General features: G+C 40.0%; 1 protein-coding gene across 2 annotated transcripts in view; it reads right to left on the bottom strand.

Annotated features, from left to right (window-relative positions):
* The window catches only part of PPP1R21 (protein phosphatase 1 regulatory subunit 21), a 63,272-nt gene that overhangs the window by 38,098 nt on the left and 4,436 nt on the right, over positions 1 to 20,738 (bottom strand). For both annotated transcript variants that reach the window (XM_019416141.2, XM_019416225.2), the window contains exons 2-9: positions 15,669 to 15,737; positions 12,273 to 12,419; positions 10,154 to 10,255; positions 8,638 to 8,802; positions 8,402 to 8,460; positions 7,304 to 7,398; positions 3,526 to 3,578; positions 2,883 to 3,032 (exon numbers count right to left, since the gene is read on the bottom strand). In XM_019416141.2, the coding sequence (XP_019271686.1) occupies positions 2,883 to 3,032; positions 3,526 to 3,578; positions 7,304 to 7,398; positions 8,402 to 8,460; positions 8,638 to 8,802; positions 10,154 to 10,255; positions 12,273 to 12,419; positions 15,669 to 15,737 (840 nt within the window). The remainder of the gene's footprint in view (positions 1 to 2,882; positions 3,033 to 3,525; positions 3,579 to 7,303; positions 7,399 to 8,401; positions 8,461 to 8,637; positions 8,803 to 10,153; positions 10,256 to 12,272; positions 12,420 to 15,668; positions 15,738 to 20,738) is intronic.

Genomic DNA, 20,738 nt, shown 5'->3' with positions numbered 1-20,738 from the left:
ATAATACAGACTTATTAGGGAAACCACATAGAACCTTTCACAGGCCAAAACACCAAAAGTAAGATATTGAGAAATACATGAATTCTTCAAAGTTAATGAAGTGCTTCAGGAAGTTAAGACTAACAAATGTGACTCTCCCTGTGTGGGCTTAATACGGCAACAAGCTAAAATAAAATTCCAATAATGCACAAAGAACCGGTAATGAGTAAAATATATTTTTTGATATTATAGAAGTGTAAAAGAAAATATAACCACATTAAAATGCTGCAGTACTATTTCCCTACCCAAGTCATCTGAAAGCTTTTTCCCACAGTGAAACTGAAGAGCATATTTCAAAGACCCAAAGTTTAATTCTTTATGAACTTCAGTAGATATACGGCATCAGATCAAAACTGATGAAAATCAAGCATCTCCTGAGGGCTTCCTATGTGTAAGACATAATGATAACAAGAACTAACCGTTAGTGAGTGCATACTACGTCCCAGGCACTATTCTTAGTACTCTGCACGTATTATCCACTTAATCCTCAAACATATATACCTATGAGGTATGTACTCTATCCTCAGTTTTAAAGATCAGGAAAATGAAGCACAGAGAGGTTAAATAAATTGCCCAAGAGAAAACAGAAAGTGGCAGAACTGGGCTGGGACCCCAGTAGTCTGGCTTCAGAATCCAGGCTTTTGCTACACTAATAGGTACTTACAGGATCCATGGACATAAACACTATTCAATCCCTGGAAACACTGCATGGTACAGAAAAACAAGCTAGGAAGAAGAATCAGCCAAGTAGGAAGAGGGGCAGATTCATTTCAGAATACCACATTATGGGGCACTTAAGAGCACACATCTACAGCAAAATCCCTCAATTTCCTCCCTGTGGGAGCCAGCCTTCAAGCTAGCCCCACTGGTCCGGGCCTTGGCCATTCTTGGCTTTGTGTAGTGCCCTACCTAGCACATTGTTTCAGGGTTGGTCTGTGTGACCAAAATGATATGGTAGAAGTGATGATACTCAGTACCCACACTAAGTCACAATAGGCATTGTGGCTTCCACTTTGCTCTCTCTTGGATCCCTCATTCTAGGGGAAGTTAACTGCTATGTCCTAAGGACACTCAAGCAGCCCTGTGGAGAGGTGTTCTCATTGAGAAACCAAGGCTTCCCGCCAACAACCAGCACTAACTCACCAGCCAGGTGAGTGAGCCACCTGGGAAGCAAATCCCCCACCCCAGGCAAGTTTCTAGATGAATACAGCCTCAGCTGACTCTTGACTGACCTCATGAAAAATCATAAGCCAAAGCCCACCAGGCTAATCTTCTCCTGATTCCTTACCCACAGAAAGTGTGTGAGATAATAAACGTTTGTAGTTTTAAATGACTAAGTTTTAGTGTAATTTATTACACAGCAATACCTAACTAATACACTCACTGTTTATTTTTCCTTTTCAGTAAAAGGTGGTCCTGCAAACTGTAGTAAATCCTTTCATTAGAACTAGATGGGCAGGGAATCAGGGAGGGGTGGAAGGGCTTGGGTAGCTCAGTTCGTTAAGTGGTTATGCATCTAATTCTTAAATTTGCTCAGGCCATGATCTGATGGTTTGTGAGTTTGAGCCCTGCGGCAGGCTCTGTGCTGACAGCATGGAGACTACTTGGGATTTTCTCTCTCTTTCTCAAAATAAATAAGCATTAAAAAAAAAAAAAAAAAAAAAAAAGAACCAGCTGGGGAGAAAAAATGAAAGGAAGGAACAAAATTTGCCAGGCCCCAAAAAAAGGACTGAAGGGAACAACACTTAGCCCTCTTCTTATTCCTTGTTTAAACTTCACACACTCTGAACATACCCCAAAAATCAAGCAGAGAAGCAGTCTCACCCCCACTCCATACCCCAGCAAGAAGGGTCAACTATACCACACAGATTTTTTTGCTTTTAAACATATCCAGGGGCACCTGGGCGGCTCAGTCGGTTAAGCGTCCGACTTCGGCTCGGGTCATGATCTTGCTGTTCATGGGTTTGAGCCCTGCATCAGGCTCTGTGCTGACAACTCAGAGTCTGGAGCCTTCTTCGGATTCTGTCTGTCTCTCTCTCTCTCTCTGCCCCTGCCCCACTCACGCTCTGTCTCAGTCTCTCTCAAAAATAAATAAACATTAAAAAAAATTTTTTTTCTTTAATTTAAACATATCCAATGAAGAAAGTTACACAGGGAGTATAAACAAGGAAAGAGAAAAATGCCAGCAAATTAACTTTTCCAACAATAAAATGCACTTTTCCTTATGCCACATCCCGGTCAAAAAACTACTGAAGTCCTCCATCCTACATACGACGCAAAAAGTCTGGGCCTTGGCCTGCCCAGGGGCCTTCTAGAGTCTGGAGCCATGTTTTTTTTCTGTGCAACCTGACCTCCCATTCCTCCACTTAAAAGACTTGACACTCTTGCCAAAACAGATTGTTCACTGCTCCCTTCCCTCCGCCCCACCCCCCCACACACACTTCATTATGCCTTCTAACTCCATGACTTTGCTCATGTCTTATATCCTCTTCTGGAGGAAAAAAAACCCATCCTATTTCTCTCCTCCTATTCAATTCCCGCTCATTTTTCAAAGCCCATTCAAACCACCAAAGAAGCTTTCCCAGACACTACCACCAACAGCAATCTTCCCTCCTTGATGACCTCACTTCACTTACTGATCTTACCACCCACACTTCCCCCTACTATTTAATTTCTTAAGAATCTCCATGTTTGCCATATTTTATCTTGAGGGTAAAGACCGTGACTTACAGTTTTCTTCCATGTCCTCCATGGTAGTTGGCTGATGCACAGTAGTGGTCTGAAAAGATAACGTGTCCTCCTACTTGTTCAGGGCAAAGAAAGGTATCCTGAATTAACTTTACCTTCTGATTCAACGGAGATATAGTGTCAATGGCAGAATCAATAGGAAAAATCTGAATCCTCTGTTCTGTATAGGTGTGAAAGTTCAGTAGAGCCGTCACAAGATCTTGAACAAAAGCCAGGGCCTGCCCAGCAATGTCCCGCATCTTCAGCTTTTAAATGGAAAGTATATAAAGTCAACTCTCCAATTACTATTCTCAAACAACTTTAGTAAGTCCCCTTTTAGAGAAAACACTTAAATTCTAGTATAATTATTCCTTAATTTAAATTTATTTGCTCCCACTTGGATTTTAATATTCCCTCCTAAGTAAATTAGAATGCCACCAGTTTTAGAAAATAGACCTCTTCCACTTAACCTAGACCATATAAGCACAAGTCCACCAACCTAGAAGAAAAGTAGGACTCACAAAATTATTGCATCCCATAATTCCATTCTAAAGTTATCAGATGAGAGAGAACAAAAATCTGTATTATTTATGAATTCAATGAACAGCAGATTATGCAATTTTTTAGAAATGTATGACAAAGTGAAGCAAAAGTTAAACACATGGTTTTTAGTGCACTAAACAGAGGCCCAAACCGATAAATTCTTGTTTCTGAAAAGTCTGACATACACATCGCTGAAAATAAAAACATCATCATTACCTGATGTCTCCTATTGTGGAGTGGAACGTTCAGAGCGTTATACTGACTATATTCTACAAAACAAAAATGGATGCATGTTAATTCATTTTACATTTACAGAGAAGCTGCATAACTGAAAAATAAATGCTCTGCAGCAGAATCAGCTTTACATAAGAATTGTAAATGATCATAGTGTAAGAGAATAATGGAGTTTATATGGAATCAGCTGTTTCTTAGATAAAGTAAAACTTTCGATCTTTTTTAAGTATGCCTAACGTGGGGTGTGAACTCATGACCCTGAGATCAAAAGACATATGCTCTATCCAGCCAAGCACCCCCAAATTTTTTTAACTGTAAGATAAACCCTGAGTTTCTGTTTCTAAGAAATATTTCCAAAACTTGAGGCCTATCAAGATTACTTAGGCCCATGATGTTCTTGCTATCTTCAGTCATGCTCCTTTCTAAAATAACCCTGCACACAGCTGCCACACCAATCATCCAAAAATATCACTGTTTTCATGACAGTACAATATTTGACAGTCTACCACGGTCTGCTACTGCTGATCCCAACAACTCAATGCTAACTTCTCTGGGTTGGTCTCCTCATCTTTCTCACAGTCGTTGTCTCTATCCCAGACTCTGTTATCAACCTGTTAGCTTCACCTGGCTTCACACTTCAATCCCCGCCTCCATCCCTATGAATCTCTACAGCCACTCAAACCCTCCCTCCTCTGCCTGGTCCTTAATCAGAAAGATCTGGTGTCCAAATCCAACTCAGAAAGTCCCTATGCCGCTCTCATCCAGTTCTCTCTTACAGCCCCATTTCCACCAAGGGCTTGGTCTCCCATCCACAACTGGACTATTTTCCTATCAGTTCTCTTGGGGGCCTTGCCTGTTTTCCCTCCCAGCCTGGCCCATCATTTCCAACACTGCTCTTGCTAACATGAAAGGAGATCAGGGTCCATGACAACCTAATTTACCAAACTTAAGGGGGCCTCAGTGATACTCTGCAATCCATGACTTCATTGCTCTGTCCCTTCCCAAGGCACCTGTTCCAAGCCTTTTCCATTTTAAGCCTCAAACACCATTCCCTGTCTCATCCTCTGCCCCACGGATGGGGTAGCCTCCCCCTACAACACCAGGAAGACCAGGGCCGAAGACCAAAGGGTTCCTATGTTCCCTACCCTCCACCTCAGAGTCCATGGCATCACATATCCTGTCCTCAGCCAACCCTCCCCCTGGGTCCCCAGCAATAGCTCCTTCTGACTCCTCACGGCCTAGTCCATCAACCACCCCCTCTCCTCCCTACTTCTTCAAAATTACCTTCAAAAAAAGCATTTGTTGCAGCTTTTTAAACTCTATCCCCATAGTAACTTGTTCCCCTTTACCTCTATCATACTGAGTCCTCTGCCCTTACGCATCCCCTGCATACAACGCCTTCTCTTTTACTCCCAACCTTTTCCATCTCCTTCATTCCCCCTGCTCAAAGAACAGCATGTCTTCCTCATGTCTGCCTATTTCCTCAGCACCCATGCACCTCTAACCCTCTGCCGGCCATCTGGTATCCACCTCTATCCTGTGTAAAAACATTCTTCTCCAAGTCACCAAAGCAGCTGCCTTTACTGTCCATCACCCTCTCTGAGCTCCCTGCCTTTATTGTCCATCACCCTCTCTGAGCTCCCTGCCTTTACTGTCCATCACCCTGTCTGAGCTCCCTACCTTTACTGTCCATCACCCTCTCTGAGCTCCCTGCAGGAATGCTACAACTTAGAACTGCTGCCCAGCACCACCAGGCTGAACACTCCCTTCCCCACCTCCCATGGCACCCCATTTCCCCAGTTCGCCATCATCTCCACTCCAGCCTCTCTCCTTCCTGATCACAGCTCTTCAAGGGTACTACACGGGCCTCTCTGCACTTTATACCCCTCATTCCCAACATTCTCAAAGCCCATTCATCCCCCCAGGGTCAACTTCAGTCTCTCTCCGAGGTCTGGGCTTTTATTAGAAATGCATACACCAATAGACAGCTAGACGTACTCTGATCCGCCAGAATATTAAACAACAAAGTTAAGCTCGCCACCCCTCTCCTCCATAAACCTGCCTCTCACCTGCCTCTTTGATTTCTGTCAACAGTGCCACATCTTTCCCCCACACTGCTTCTTCACACTCCTCTGCCTGCCTGCATCTATCGCCCTGACAACTCAGGCCCCAGCCTCCATAACAGGACACCAAGACTAGCATCACGGTAGTCTTGGCCCCTTGCCCATTCCAGGGCAGTCTACACCCTTGGCAGACCAACTCTGTGAGACCACAGATCTCATCGTGACATTCAAAAGCTTAAACACCTCCACTGTCTCGTGAATTACGTCCCAACTCCTTGGGTCCGGCCCCTCTCAGCCTTTCAGAACTCACCCGTCACTGCCCCCACCTCCCAGTCACACTTAACTAATTACTGCTCATCAGACTGTGATGGCACCTTTTGTCCCACATACTACACTCCACTCAATCCCCTGGCTGGTTCTCCTGCATCTCAGCCCAAAAAAACCTACTCAAGGCCCAGTTCAAAGCACACTTCCTCCAAAAGACTTCCTCAAACAACCCTCTAGCAGTAATCTGTCCTTCCTCTGAAACCCCAAGAGTCTTTTTTATACATTTCTAGACATTTCTATACATTATTCTCTCCCCTTCTGAACTACAAGTTCCTTCAGGGTACCCTGAGATTTCTTAGAGATTTTTGTATCCCTTGTGCTCCCTACCCACCTAGGCACTCAGCAAATGATCTCTAAATATTTCAGAACTCAAAGAAGTAACCCACAGTGACATGGTAAGGATCTAAAGTAGGTAGGGTGACAACTAGTATTGGAAAGGGAAAAATTTTAAAAAAGAGATCCAGAAGGAAATTATTAGAACCTGATGACAAATTGATACAAGGATTAAAGGGAAAATGAAATACCAAGATTTCAAGTCTAGGGGATCAAAGTATGCTAGCACTATTCACATTAATGTAGAAACTAGAAACAGGTGTTGTTTTCAGAGGACCTTAGGTTTCTGATATAATAATGACATATGCTGATTTTAGTGTTAGATCAAACTGCTGGGGTTTTTTGGTGTCTTTTGTTTCCTCTTTTCTTAGTTCTTCCAGAAGAAAAATTTAGGGGAAGTAAAAAATTTCAATCATGTAATTGTAAGAAGGGAAATCTGTACTTAATTGAATATAGGCTTCAAAATTCCAAGCAATTAAATAAAATATATTCTTTGTTTTCAAGGTTCTGATTTAATTATCTAAATGTTACAAAATTGGTACCTATTATACATGTAAGTTGATTTTCTTTTTTTAAAAAAGTTATTTTTCTTGATATGGCTATGTAAATTACCAGACCATTCTCAGGATGAAGAGGAAGCAGGACTTACTCAACTCAGCTCTGTATCACTGAGCAGGAGATACGAGGCTGAGAAGATCCATCGCCCACTGCCCTTCCCCCACTCCCCCCACCATGAGCAACTTTTCTTATACAAATTTTCAGGTATTTTATGTGCAGGATGGTTTTTACCTTGGGATATGCTAAATATGTGCAATTAAAAAATGTGGATTTGAGGTTTTTCCAAGAAGGCCAACTTTGGAGTCAGTCTCCCTATGAAACATGAGGGCCAAAGCTGATCAAAAAAAACAAAAAGAAAGCAATCTTGTGTTGAGCCAATGAAGTTTTTTGCCACATAGATTAAAAATGATTTTAATTAGTTCATTACCATAGACAGGTTCAAAGTTGCACATAAAGAATAACTGTACATTAATACCTACTTGTATCATTAAAAGGTACTTTTTCACTGATGATTGATAAGGACTCCTCTAATCTACCTGACAAATCTTCATGAAGGTTCTTTAACTGTAATTGACTGAAAGAAAAAAAAAATACAAAACCACATTATTGCCATTCAGACAGTGGATCCTCACTTCCTTGTTACCACAACAGCTGGTATCAGGCTTTCAGAGAATTATGCCTGACACTGGGAAATGCTTGGTGGTAGACAGTTATTAAAAGATGAAGATAAGAAAAACACTAAGCCTCAATTCTGAAGCCCTTGAGACTTCTGTTGAATGAGGTTGAAGACTGTCAGAATTTATCACAGTCCCAGTATCTAATACAATCTTATCAGTTTATTTCCCCAAGTGCAAAGTAATCTTAGAGCCATTTCAAAATCACAAATTTTCTCTTTATGGCACACAAATGTTTGTTCAAGTATTACAGTAAAGTTCTTTTTTAAGTATTCTATCAGATTCGTCTTCCCCTTGGGCTCAAAATCTGATAATTTCTCTGGTTTTGATTCAATTATGAGTATAGGTATACATCTAAACCATGCATATAATTCCACCAATGCAACTAAATTGAAGAAATACACGTTGACTGATTCTGTAAAAACCTAAAATATTATGTCATTCATCAAATAAATACTGGAGTATGCTTTTACCACCCATCACTTCATCAAATTTTAAGATTTAGGTATCTCCAAATTAGATCATATAACCTCTCTTTTATTCAAAATGTACCATTAAAAGGTTGGCATAGTGATAAGGAGTCAGTTTTCCTCCCTGGGGTTATCAGAAGGCTCTCTCTTCAGCGCAGTCTGAAACAGAAAGCACCCAGTCCTCAGTACAGGAGCCCCAGAACGCGATCGGCCACGGCAGCAAACATCTGCACAGGCTGAGGACTAACGCACAAGCCACTCCACCGAGAGTGCATAAGGCCCCAGAGAGAACAGAACTGAGGAGGACCCCGGAGATGGCCTATTCCCAGCTCACTTCAAATGTGAGAAAATTGAGAGAGAAGAGTTGCTAAACCAAAACTCAGGTCTTCTGATTCTTACTTCAGGGCCCCTTGGAATTCACGTTTCCACATACCATTCTTCTGTTCGAAGCCGACATTCCTTGGCCTCCTTTTCTAGAGTCTGAGATTTTACCTGAATTTTAGAAGAAAAAGAAAAGCAGATGGCTCAGGCTATAGATGAGAGCACACTTAGGGGACACTGCAGGCAAGCGCCTCCCCTTGAATGACTAACTCTGCATTCCGTCAAGTGCACAGATTTACAAGAGTCTTGACTATCTCTTAATGTGCTCTCACCAACAGTGGGGCTTACTTCTAGTTTGGCCTTGTCATTCTGCAGTTTCTCGATCGTTTCCATGTACTTCCGCGTCAGGCCATCAACCACAGCTTGGTGCTGGGCCGCCTCCATCTCCAGGGTGGCCAGTCGACTCCTCAGCTCTGCTTCCACATGCTTGTGCTGCTCATCAGCTTCAAAAAACTGAACAGAAAAGATCATTTTTATCTTTTCACGATATCCTAATATGTACAAATGAAGAGGAAAATAACAGCAGTGACTATTCATTGAGCAATTTCCACCCGTTGCATATGCTCACTATGCAAAACCCGCACAGGCATGATCTCACAAGATCCTCACAGTAGGTCAGAGGTAGTGCTGTTATCTCTCCTTTACACTTGCGGAAACCAAGGCTTCAAGGGTCTACATAACTTGTCAAATGTAGAAACGAGATGTGAACACAGGAGATCCATGCCAAAGCCTATACCTCCTCCCTCTCAATCTCACGGATTTCTTTCAAACAACTTCTGGCACACAGAGAGAATTCAACTGACCAGGGTATAACTTTTCTGCTATGCTAACTTCCACAATTAAAAAATCCAAATTCAAATAGTTTCTATTCCTAAAACAGGTAAAACTCCTTTCCTTAATAAGATCAAAAGCTCATTTTGTTAACATTCGCAAAAAGAGTGCAATATACACATATTTATTTTCCACCATTTCACTACGCTCACCATTTCACAAAAAATTCAGGAGGCACAGCTGGATATATTACAGTATGACTCTTAAAATATGCTGTATGTTGGGAGGCAAACACTGATTATTCAACATTCCATAAATATATGAGTGCCTGCCATGACAGAGAGAGACCCTGTCCTGGGGAAAGGCATAAAAAAATGACATGGTGTGTACCCTAACAGACCTTACAGACCAACAGGTGAACAGATACAAACCAACTAAATGGTAGTAACTTAAAACACAAACACTTCTTTTTGATAAGACCTCATCTAAATGATCCATCTCATCATTTTCTAGCTAAAATGAACAGTGCTTAGTACTGTACTGTTAAGTTATAAAGTTATTCTGCTGTCCTTTAAATAAATGTGTACTTCAAAGCACACATCAGATTAAGATATGAAAGAGATTTAAGAAGCGAATGAATGACAGTGACATATATACATAACAACCACAGGAGACATTAAAATACATACACAAAACACTCTGTGCTGTCCTGCATTGGTTTTTCCACATTCCAGATCATATGAGCCATCTTTTTAATTATGTTTATTTTGAGAGAGAGAGAGAGAGAGAGAGAGAGAGAGAGAGAGAGAGACAGGGTGCGAGTAAGGGAGGGGCAGAGAGAGAGGGAGATGCAGAATCCGAGGCAGGCCCCAGGCTCCGAGCTGTCAGCGCAGAACCAGACGCGGGGCTCGAACCCACAGGCCATGAGATCATGACCTGAGCCAAAGTCAGATGCTCAACCGACTGAGCCAACCAGGCGCCCCATCATACGACCCATCTTTAAGTCATTGGAAAAACAGAAAGATTTTCTCACTTGTATATGTAACCGTTCATTCTCTTCTATCTTCTTTTGTAGATCTTCATCAAAGACGCTCTTCTGCTCTTGACTCAACTGAGAAGAAGATTCTCCACTTTTCTGATGGAAAGAATAAATTATGTCCACATAACTTTCATCCTTTAGGGAAACATCCTAAGGTACACAGATTCTCTATCACCTTAGTAGCCTGTCTCTTCTATGTGTGCACCATTCTCAAACAATCCTGCAAAAGGTATACAATCCATCACTTAACTTTTCCTATTTGACACAAGTAGGAACTGCAAATATTGAAACAAGCAGAAGAGCTTAAAAAGGAGATAAAGGGAATAAAGAACAGATAAGGTTCACTATTCTTTGCAGATCAGTCCGGGAGTGGTTCTATTGGGAGACATCGCAGGCCCAGAAAGCTAGCAATAAAAACATGCTACAAAACATCATTTCGAGTTGATCTTTTGGTTTGGGAAATGACAGTTTTAACAATTCCATGAGTCTGAGTTGTTAAACTCCTTTAAGAAATTGTAATAAATCAGCATTCACAAGGACAAATTCACACAAAATTTCACATAAATATCTAATTTTTAAAAAAATATACAACCATATAAAATAAAGCTATTATAAATAAACGGAGGGAAAAAGCTCAAAAACACCTTCCTTTCCCTTTTTTACTAATATTAACTTTTTCTACATAGAAGAATAGCACTATTTAAGAAAGCCAATAATGAAGATTTGTTTTCATGGAATACAAGAGCTGAGACTATTCCAGGGATAGCCTAACAATGAAACTGTGTTCAGACATCAGTCACCACCCTTCTCTGCCTTTCTTGTGCCCTCACTCCTCACTTAAAATGAAGTTACTTACTGATCCAATGTGAGCCAATGACTGGAAAGCCCTTTGAAAATGGAGTAGCTTTATTAAAAATAAAACATTAAATATCCATTATGTTGGGACACAAGAGCTGCACAAAGCAAGACTGCCGAATGACATATTCTGGGTCACAATGCTTCCCAAGTTGGAAAGCTTTAATTAACATTAATTCAGAATTGTTACACCCAAACCTCTGAGAAAACATCCATGGGAGGGGATCTCGCCAACCTGGGGAGGCTGTTTGAACAACCAACATATGGTTGTTCCTTCCCCAAGGAATCTCCAGAGCATGCGTATTTTGACAAAATTTCCCAAGTGATTCTAATAGATACCTGCTTTCACTCTCTCTGTTCTCCATTTATTTGAAAATTACCACTCTAGAGAATTCTTTCATGTAGAGGAAATGTGTATGGAAAGGTACTAACGTATAATTCTGTTGATTGCCTATCATATGGCAAAAACAGTTCCAGCCACCTTTATAGAATCCCATTTACTACTCAACAAACCTGAGAGTATCATCCCCATTTTGCTGATAAGAAAACTGAGGTTGCAAGACTAAAATGACAGATGAAGAATTCAAGCATGGGCTTAACTCCAAAGCCTGTGCCCTTCCCTCCACACCACACTGCTTCAGAGTTGCTATGTGCCTTCTTCTTCCCTCCCATCCTTCTACTCTTACTGCCTCAAGCCATACGTTTGCCAGGTGCCACTCTACATACACACAAGACTTAAAGATTCAATCACTAGCCCCAACCCTTCAAAAAAAATGCAACTTCTTAGTCGCAGAGTGCTCCAAAGTACCAGACCACCCATCTCATGGCAATGAGGATCTTGTCTCACTATACAAACCATAATGGAAAAAGTTTACTTTTACATGGCCACACAAGAATCCTAAATTGGCCTCCTAAGAATAAATACTAAGAAATATCTGCAGCAAACTTTCAAGCATAAGGAATGAGTATTTCGACTGCTACTTTCACATGAGCTGTTACACTTTAACACAGTCTCACATTTGATTTGCCCTACCTTGAGTTAATAGCGACTTAGTGTAACTGAAAGCAGTAAATTTGACCAGTATATACATAAGTATATATACAAATAGCAAATGTCTGCTTCCTTGACCCGACATCCAGCCATAATAATGGAAAATTAGGGAATGTGGAGATGAGGTGTTCTGTTAAAACCCAGATGGCCTGTAGATGTCTGTACCTCGCAGACAAGGTCTCACTAACTTGCTTGTATTTGACCTACCTTGTTTTTCTTGCCTCGGGGTTCACTTACAGCCAATTCATCTTGAAGTAGTTCTACCCTCTTGGCAAGCTGCAGATTTCGAAATGTCAAACTGTCCATTTCTTGCTGCAGTTTTCTCAATGACTGATCCTTCATTTTCAGTTGTTCCTACATCCAAGTGAAAACAGACCATTCCTTACAATTTTACCTTAAGGTTTAGAGATAATGAAATTATTTTTGTTTCACTAAAATATTAAAACCTCTTGCTGTAGGGAATTCACATTGTATGTTTATCATGCCAGTTCCATGTTTTCAGCTATTTGGCCAAACCGAGTAAATTTAAAAATAAAAATAAAAATAAAGCATATATATTGAAGTAACAGACAGTCATCAACTTAAAGTAAAATACCTACAACTGTATGTTGTTCCATAATGTTGTTGCGTATGTGTCTGGCAGTGAGGAGGCACAAAGCCTGAGGCTACAATTTTATAAACTTGAAATGTGAGAGAGAACTTCATACTCACTGATGACGCCCTTCAGTAAGAATGGGAAGCAAATTTATTTGCATTCATTTTTTTCCCCATAAATCCGCCCTGAATTTAAGTCAGCAAAATGAAGTCTTTCCAAGACACTGTGATTTCTCAGGTCAAAAATCAGTATTATCCTACATGAGAATATTTTTAGATGCCGTTTGCCCTACATCAATTACTTTAAAGTTTTAAGTGAAAATAGAAACAAAATCTATATTTTAAACAACATATATTTCGCTGCCCATTCTGAACTGTTTATACTATAATGGGGTAAGAAAATGGAAAGCTAGGGAAATACTTAGCTTCACTCTATTTTTAAAAAAATATTATTCTCAGTAACTTTACTTATGACATTCTGACAACTTTGTGTTCACTGGTTATCGAACACAGATGACCAAATACTACTGCATATTTCAAGATGTGTAGGTTTATTACTTTCACTGAAAAACCACTGCAATGCTAAGATGAGGTCAAGCTCAATGATAAACTAATATAAGTATACTGCAACAGCAACCTAGAAACCAAAGTCTGGTATCTGCAACCTACTGACATTATTTGCATGTTGAGAGCAGCCAGAGCGATAGAATAATGTTTCCATTAAGTAGAGAAACAATTTTTCTTTTCTATTGATTGTTAGTAAGCCCTTAATTATTTTTTTAGGTAAACTATGCTCCACGTGGGGCTCAAACTCATGACCCTATGATCACGATATGGAACTCCTGACTGTATGTATGCTCTACTAACTGATCCAGCCAAGCGCCCCTTACTCAGTAAGCCCTTAATTTTTGCTTGCAGTTTAATGGTAAACATAGACCTGCCCATATCCAAATTATCATATATTTCAAATTAAAGAAATCCAAATCAAGGAATGCTGACAGTATCTAACAACTCACTGAAGAGGCAAACCCAATATTATCAAAAGCCTGCTGTAACAGAAGACATCCTAATATTCCCATTGAGCAAACAAGCAAATTGCCATTCTTACTATAACTATAATGACCACTATAATGAATAGTAAAACAGTTATTTTTTACATCCTTACAATTAATCACCTCTGACTAATGCTTCAACTCCATTAACCAATCATCAATTTCAAAAGACAGCTATTTCAACCTCTCTGTACACCCTAGTTTCTGCAATGGGAGATGATGATAATGTTATCTGCCTTCACAGAGTTGTGTGAAGACTAACTGACAGAGCAGATGTAATGTGCTTGGCACGATGCCTGTTACACAGTGAAGAGTTCAATAGTCACCATCACCAATGTCGCCACCACTGCCACCATCGTAGAGTTAACCAAACAACCAGCAACGGGATGCGGTCATATGCCAGAGTGGGCTACTAAGACACTCCAGGAAATATCTTCCCCAGTTTTAAACATCATTAAGAGAGAGGCAGCCTGGGTGGCTCAGTCATTTAAGTGTCTTACTTCAGCTCAGGTCATGATCTCGTGGTTCATGAGTCTGAGCCCCACATCAGGCTTCTTACTGATGGGCACACCCTGCTTGGAATTCTCTCTCCTTCTCCCTCTCTCGATCAAAATAAATTTAAAAACCTAAAATAAATAAATAAATAAATACATACATACATACATACATACATACATACATACCTTTAAGAGAGGTAATGATCACTTCTTCAATGATTTAGGCAAAATAATAACTTGACTAACAAATCCTAAGTATAAAGCTCATGCTTACTAATCTTGGCTTGGGCGCAGACAGCTTCGGAAGTATGGGTACGGTGTTCTGAGCTGCCTCAGCGCCAAGTCTGTGCAACAGCACCTGAGGACGGGGCACTCTCAAGGCAGAATTCTCTAGGGTAGGGTCCAACACTATAAGTAAAAGTACATATTTCTGGGTTACCCACGTGGAACCACCCAGGATAGGTCACTGGTTGGAGGCTACTCCAGGAAGAAATAAGAGTAAAGGGAATCCTAATCCCTTTTGTCTAAAAATCAGGCAAGGGAAAGAGTGAAGAATAACATAGACAGTATATTTAACTGAAACAGGCCATGAAGAAATCTATATTCTAGAATTAATTTATTCAATTAAAAATATCACTAATCAGGGGCCCCGGGGTGGCTCAATTGGTTGAGCATCCAACTTTGGCTCAGGTCATGATCCTGCAGTTCAAGCCCATATCGGGCTCTGTGCTTACAGCTCAGAGCCTGGAGCCTGCTTCAGATTCTGTGTCTCCCTCTCTCTCTGCCCCTCCCCTGCTCGCACTCTGTCTCCCTGTCTCTCTCAAAAATAAACAAACATTAAAAAATTAAAAAATATATATCACTAAGCAATATTTATGACATGCCTACTAGAATGAGGCAGAAACAAATTCCTTCATCTCCTATTATATTTCTCCCCTCAGTGAACAAAGATGCTGATGATAAAATGTATCACTCAGAGTAACCTGATTTACAGAGGTTATTACTATGAAATACCTCAACCCAAAAGCAAGATCAATGGACTAAATGGTTCACACTTTCAAATCCATTTATTAGGGGACAACCATCTGCTGAATGCTGGGCATATAAATGTGAATAGGACACAGACCCCCTCAGAGTGCTATCTAGTGATGAAGACATATAAGAAGGCCCATTAATTCAGATAAATTTAGCTAAAGAGAGGCCATGAGGTATAAGGGAAAGCACGAGATAAAGTCAAATGATACTTTTTTATACTTTTTAGCAAGGAAATCAAAGTGCATCACGTTCATTACCTAAGCAAGTAGGAAAGTTAAATACAAAAAACTATATTACCTTCTCCTATCCCTAGTGAATCAGTGTCATTGTTGAGACCTTACCAGAAAACCAGCTGAATTCCTTGCATTGAGTATCGCCCAACAATGACTTACCCTCACAGTACAAATATGAAACAGGTTTCTTACCTTTAAAGCAGCAGAATTCGCTTGTTCATCCACAACACCTTTTTTCAGGACCTGATTCTGAGCCCGAAGCTGAAAACAGAGGAAGCAATAATTAATTTTTAATATAAAGCAATAGCAAGGAAATCATTTACCCTTACTTCACAGGATCATTACACTGAGTAACTATCTTCTCACATATATATGAAAATAGAAATATTTGCCCGGAAGAGGATAGTAGATATCATCATTCTGTCATTTCCTCAGATAAGGCACAGAGGCTGAGCTGCCCAATGATGTAATACTAATCAGTGGCAAAATCGAGACTAAAATCCAGTTCTCTTGACTTCCACCCAGTACATGGTTCTTTCTATAAAACCAAGTCACTTCTTTAAAAAAAAAAAAAAAAAAAAAACAAACACAATAAACTAAGTACTAATACAATAAACTAATATTAAAACTAATAAAAAGTAATACAATAAATAACAAGGTACTGTGTATGCCATTTTCCTTGAACCTCTGGCACACATTCATTTGTAAAATACATACATTCGGACTACTTATAAAACCCTACAGAAAATCAAAGTGTAGGGCATTAAACATGCCCAGCAGGATACTGTGCCTGATATTAGTCATGCAAATATCATCACCCACAATAGCCTCGGGAACGGTACACTTGCAATAAGGCATCAGCTAAGGTAGTATATGAAAGCAACTAAGAAGCAGACTCAATCCAGAAGTCAGTAATAGCAGCTAACATCTGAAAGCTCATTATATACCAGGCGCTGTCCTAAATGCTTTACATGTATCACTTCATTAATCCTTACAACCCTATGAAGTAGGTACTATAATTATGCCCATTTTACAGATGAGCAAACTGAAGTACAGAGAAGTTAAGTAGCAATGCTGAGATTCAGACCCCAGCAGTTTTTACTCCAGAATCATAATGCCATTAGACAATATTGGTTACCATTTTCTAAAGCTACATATAAATGAGAAAAGAAGTAGGCAGGAGAAGTTGGGGGAGTCTCTGAAGAGGTAGGACTTGGGCTTTATTTTTTTAATTGAAGTATAACTGTTTTATTTTTTTTTAATTTTTTTAATGTTTGTTTATTTTTGAGAGAGAGAGAGACAGAGTGCAAGCAGGGGAGGGGCAGACAGAGAGGGAGACACAGAATCTGAGGCAGGCTCCAGGCTCTGAGCTGTAAGCACAACTCAATGTGGAGCTTGAACGCACAGATCATGAGATCATAACCTGAGCTGAAGTCAGGCACTTAACCGACTGAGCCACCTGGGTGCCCCCAACTGTATTTTAAATAAAGCAAACCAATCAAGAATTATGCAGCTAAATGAATTTTCCTTATGTATACCTCTATATAACCACCACTTACAGGGTTTTAAAAGACTAAATCTCCTTCTATAGTAAACAGAAAGTTCTCAGCAAGGATAATGCTGAGCATGTAGGTATATACACAAGTCCAATGTAGCCAAAGCAAAAGGTTTACAGACTAATAATCTAACGGTGCAGTAGGGAGACAATGGAAGACTTTCTCTGAGAAAAAGAACGCATGGGATGATTTTATCTGTGCACTTAAAAAAAATCTACTACTTCTACATAACTCAGATCTGTCTCCTGAGAACAGAAATGACCCTCCTCTGTGCCAAAAAACAAACAAAGAAAAATAGGAATATCTGAATACTAAATCTTAAGCTGAGTATGTGAAACTCATTAGAAAATTTAGCTAAGAATTCAAGAAGAAAAGCAGGAATACTACAGGATATTCAACAGCTTGAGCAAAATGCAGATTTAAAAAAATAAGCTTTTCTATTTTTAGAAAGTTAAAGATACAGTTCACTACCACAACAGAAAGAAGACCCAAATCTTGCTCTGCCAATCAGTAGACAATACAAACTTGAAAAATTCACTTAACCGTTCTGAATCTCAGTTAAATGGTCTATAACATGGGTGAATACAGCTACCCTATCTTCTTTCTTCTGACGTTGTTGTGAGAACCAGAAAAAGAAACTTACATGAAAACACTTTCTAAATCTTAAAAGTCCCCACGAATGGAAACAGAACTTTTTTTTTTTTAATGTTTACTTATTTTTGAGAGACAGAGTGCAAGCAGGGCAGGAGCAGAGAGAGAGGGAGACCCAGAATCTGAAGCAGGCTCCAGGCTCTGAGTTGTCAGCACAGAGCCCGACATGGGGCTCGAACCCACGAACCATGAGATCACAACCTGAGCCAAAGTCAGATATTTAACTGACAGAGCCACCCAAGAGACCCAAAACAGAACTCTTATTACTAGAATGAATCAGAAGGATAACAGATAACATTTATGAAAGCTTGCCTGGTATAAGGCATTGTGCTAAATGATATGATGGAAAGAAGTGGTCTGCAAAGAGCTTACAACTTAAAAGGCACAATGAAAGATAACTAGCAGGACTTACTAGAACTTCACTTCCCTACAAGAAGGATTGGCAAACTAAGGCCTGTGGGCCATACTGGCCTGCTACCTAATTTAAAGTTTTACTGGAACAGAAACACAATCATTTGTGTATTGTCTATGGGTTACTTTTGAGCTACAATGACAGGGACGAGTAGTTGCAACAGAAAATGTATGGCCCTAAGCCTTATATAGTTACCATTAGTCTCTGTACAGAAAAAGTTGGGGCATCCCTGCTCTAGAAGTTCAGAAAAAAGAGGTATGACTTTAATATTGACTTCCATCATGTAGTATTTTCCTTGTGCAACAGTATCAACACACTCTTGAATATGTGCTACCTAGGTAACAGAATTCAATAAATACTCTCAAACCCACACAGCCAAAAGATGGCAATGACATCTCTTATTAAACTGCTCAGTTTTAATTTTACTTTTTAAAGTAGTAAATTTTACATTTACTAATTTATGTTTAACTTCTGTACTCATCTCCCAATTGTCACCAAACTATCATTCATGGTAGACTACAGCATACTTCCCTGTATTTCCTGCCTACAATGAAAGATCAATACCATGGATAGAGGAGGCAATCCATCAATTTTTAGTTAATTAATCAAATTAAATACTGTATACAAAAGGTGTTTGAATGTAATACATTATACATCTATAAAGCTGTCATTATTTTAACAGTACCTCTCTGACAATTCTCCAAATGACTTGAACCCTCAAAAGCCCTGAGCCTAACTCCCTAAAACACCACTATGCAGACTACTCTATGTAACTCTGGTTCTGGAACAGCCCAGCTTCAGTCAGGCTTATCACAAAGCTATTTCGAGAGAGAGAGAGACAGAGAGAGAGAGAGAGAGAGAGAGAGAAAGTGGTAGTAAGTCAACTATGATCTCTCTCCTGCCACTTTGACAATCTGGGATAGGATACCTGGCCCAAGGTTAGGGGTTTACTATGTCCAAGAACAAACTGTTGCAAGAGTTTGTGGGGAAAGAGAGATGAATCACACATACACATTTTCTCATCTAATCCTCAACAATCTCCTGTGTTAGAATCACTTAATTATTTCATACCAGGAACATTTTGACATTTTACATGTTTTACAACCCTATAAAACAAACTAATAAACATATAGCTTTCCTTCATTACAAAGTAATGTTGCAACATACAACCCTAAGCCCATCCCTACGCCTCACCAAAACCTGGATTCAAAACTTCAAAACACTGAAGTCACCTGCAGACCCCAGCTTCAGAATCTTTGGTCTGGATGATCCCTAAAATTCCTTCCAGTCCCAACATTTTAAGTATTCCAAAGTGCTGGCAATCTCACTTGGTCTACCTACTTACTTGTTCTTCCCCCTTGGAAGGGGATAAAATACCTGTAGGCTATACAATACCAGGTAGTGGTGGCTGGAGTTATTGTCACTGAGGCAGGAAAGAAACCTTCTTCTCTCAGACTTGCCCTCAAATGGAACCCTTCTGCTCCTGCTCCTATGCAAGGAAACTCATTAGAACAAATCCCACCCCTAAATCCTGCGATCTAGCTGACTCACCAGTGACGAGAAAAGTAAATCAGTTGGACTAAAGAGGAAGAGTAAGACACCCCTGGCTTTTCTAAGGCCTTACTATTCAAAATGTGGTCTGCAGACAGTTACAATAGCATCACTTGGGAGCAGATTCTTAGGCCCCACCCCAGACCTACTGAACCAGAATCTGAAGTTCAACAAGGTCTTCAGGTGAGTCAGAGACATTCTGTGTTTGTGATGTACTCATCTAGGGGTTAAACTAGCACTTTCTCACAGGGTGGCCAAGAGCCACATGTGCCTAATTGAATTTAAATAAAATCTAACAGGGGCACCTCAGTGGCTTAGCTGGTTAAGCATCCAACTCTTGAATTCAGCTTAGGTCACGATCCCAGGGTCTCAGGATTGAGTATCACGTTGGGCTCTGCACTGAGTGTGGAGTCTGCTTATGATTCTCTCTTTCAGGGCACCTGGGTGGCTCAGGTATCCAACTCTTAATATTAGCTCAGGTCTCACGATGGTTTGTGAGATCAAGCTCCACGTCAGGCTCTGAGCTGACAGCACAGAGCCTGCTTGGGATTCTACCTCTCTCCTTCAAAATAAATATTTAAAAAAGTAATAATAAATAAATAAAACCTAACATTCTGTTCCTTAGTTGTACTAGCCACATTGAAAATACTTAATAGCCCCATATGGCTAGCAGTTACCCTACTGGACAGCATAAATACAGAACATTTCATTCTTATAGAAAGTTCCATTAGATAGCACTGAACAATGCTATTTTCCAGTCAAACTTCACTAGTGAACCCTACACATGAGGGCAAAAAACAAAAACAAAAAAATAAAACTGATACTAGATTTTAATCCAAGATACTAGATTTTAATCCAGCTCCTGAGTTGATTTCCCTTACAGCAAGGGGCAATTAATCAGGTTCCACCAAGCTCCAACCAAACATGCCAAATCAAAACTGACCCTTCACCAATATGAATAGCTCTTTCCTAAGAGTGTAAATCTAAAAAGCTCCCAAAGGCAATCTCTTTCATAACTAAAAGTAGCACCAACTGCAAAGTAAACTGTTAAGAGAAATCATGGATGTCTGACTTTCCCAATGGTTTTTACTG

Source organism: Panthera pardus, unplaced genomic scaffold, assembly GCF_024362965.1.
Source record: "Panthera pardus isolate Hobbes unplaced genomic scaffold, ASM2436296v1 HiC_scaffold_25, whole genome shotgun sequence".
In the NCBI taxonomy this organism is placed as follows: Eukaryota; Metazoa; Chordata; class Mammalia; order Carnivora; family Felidae; genus Panthera; species Panthera pardus.
This window is presented reverse-complemented; position numbering and strand designations above follow the sequence as displayed.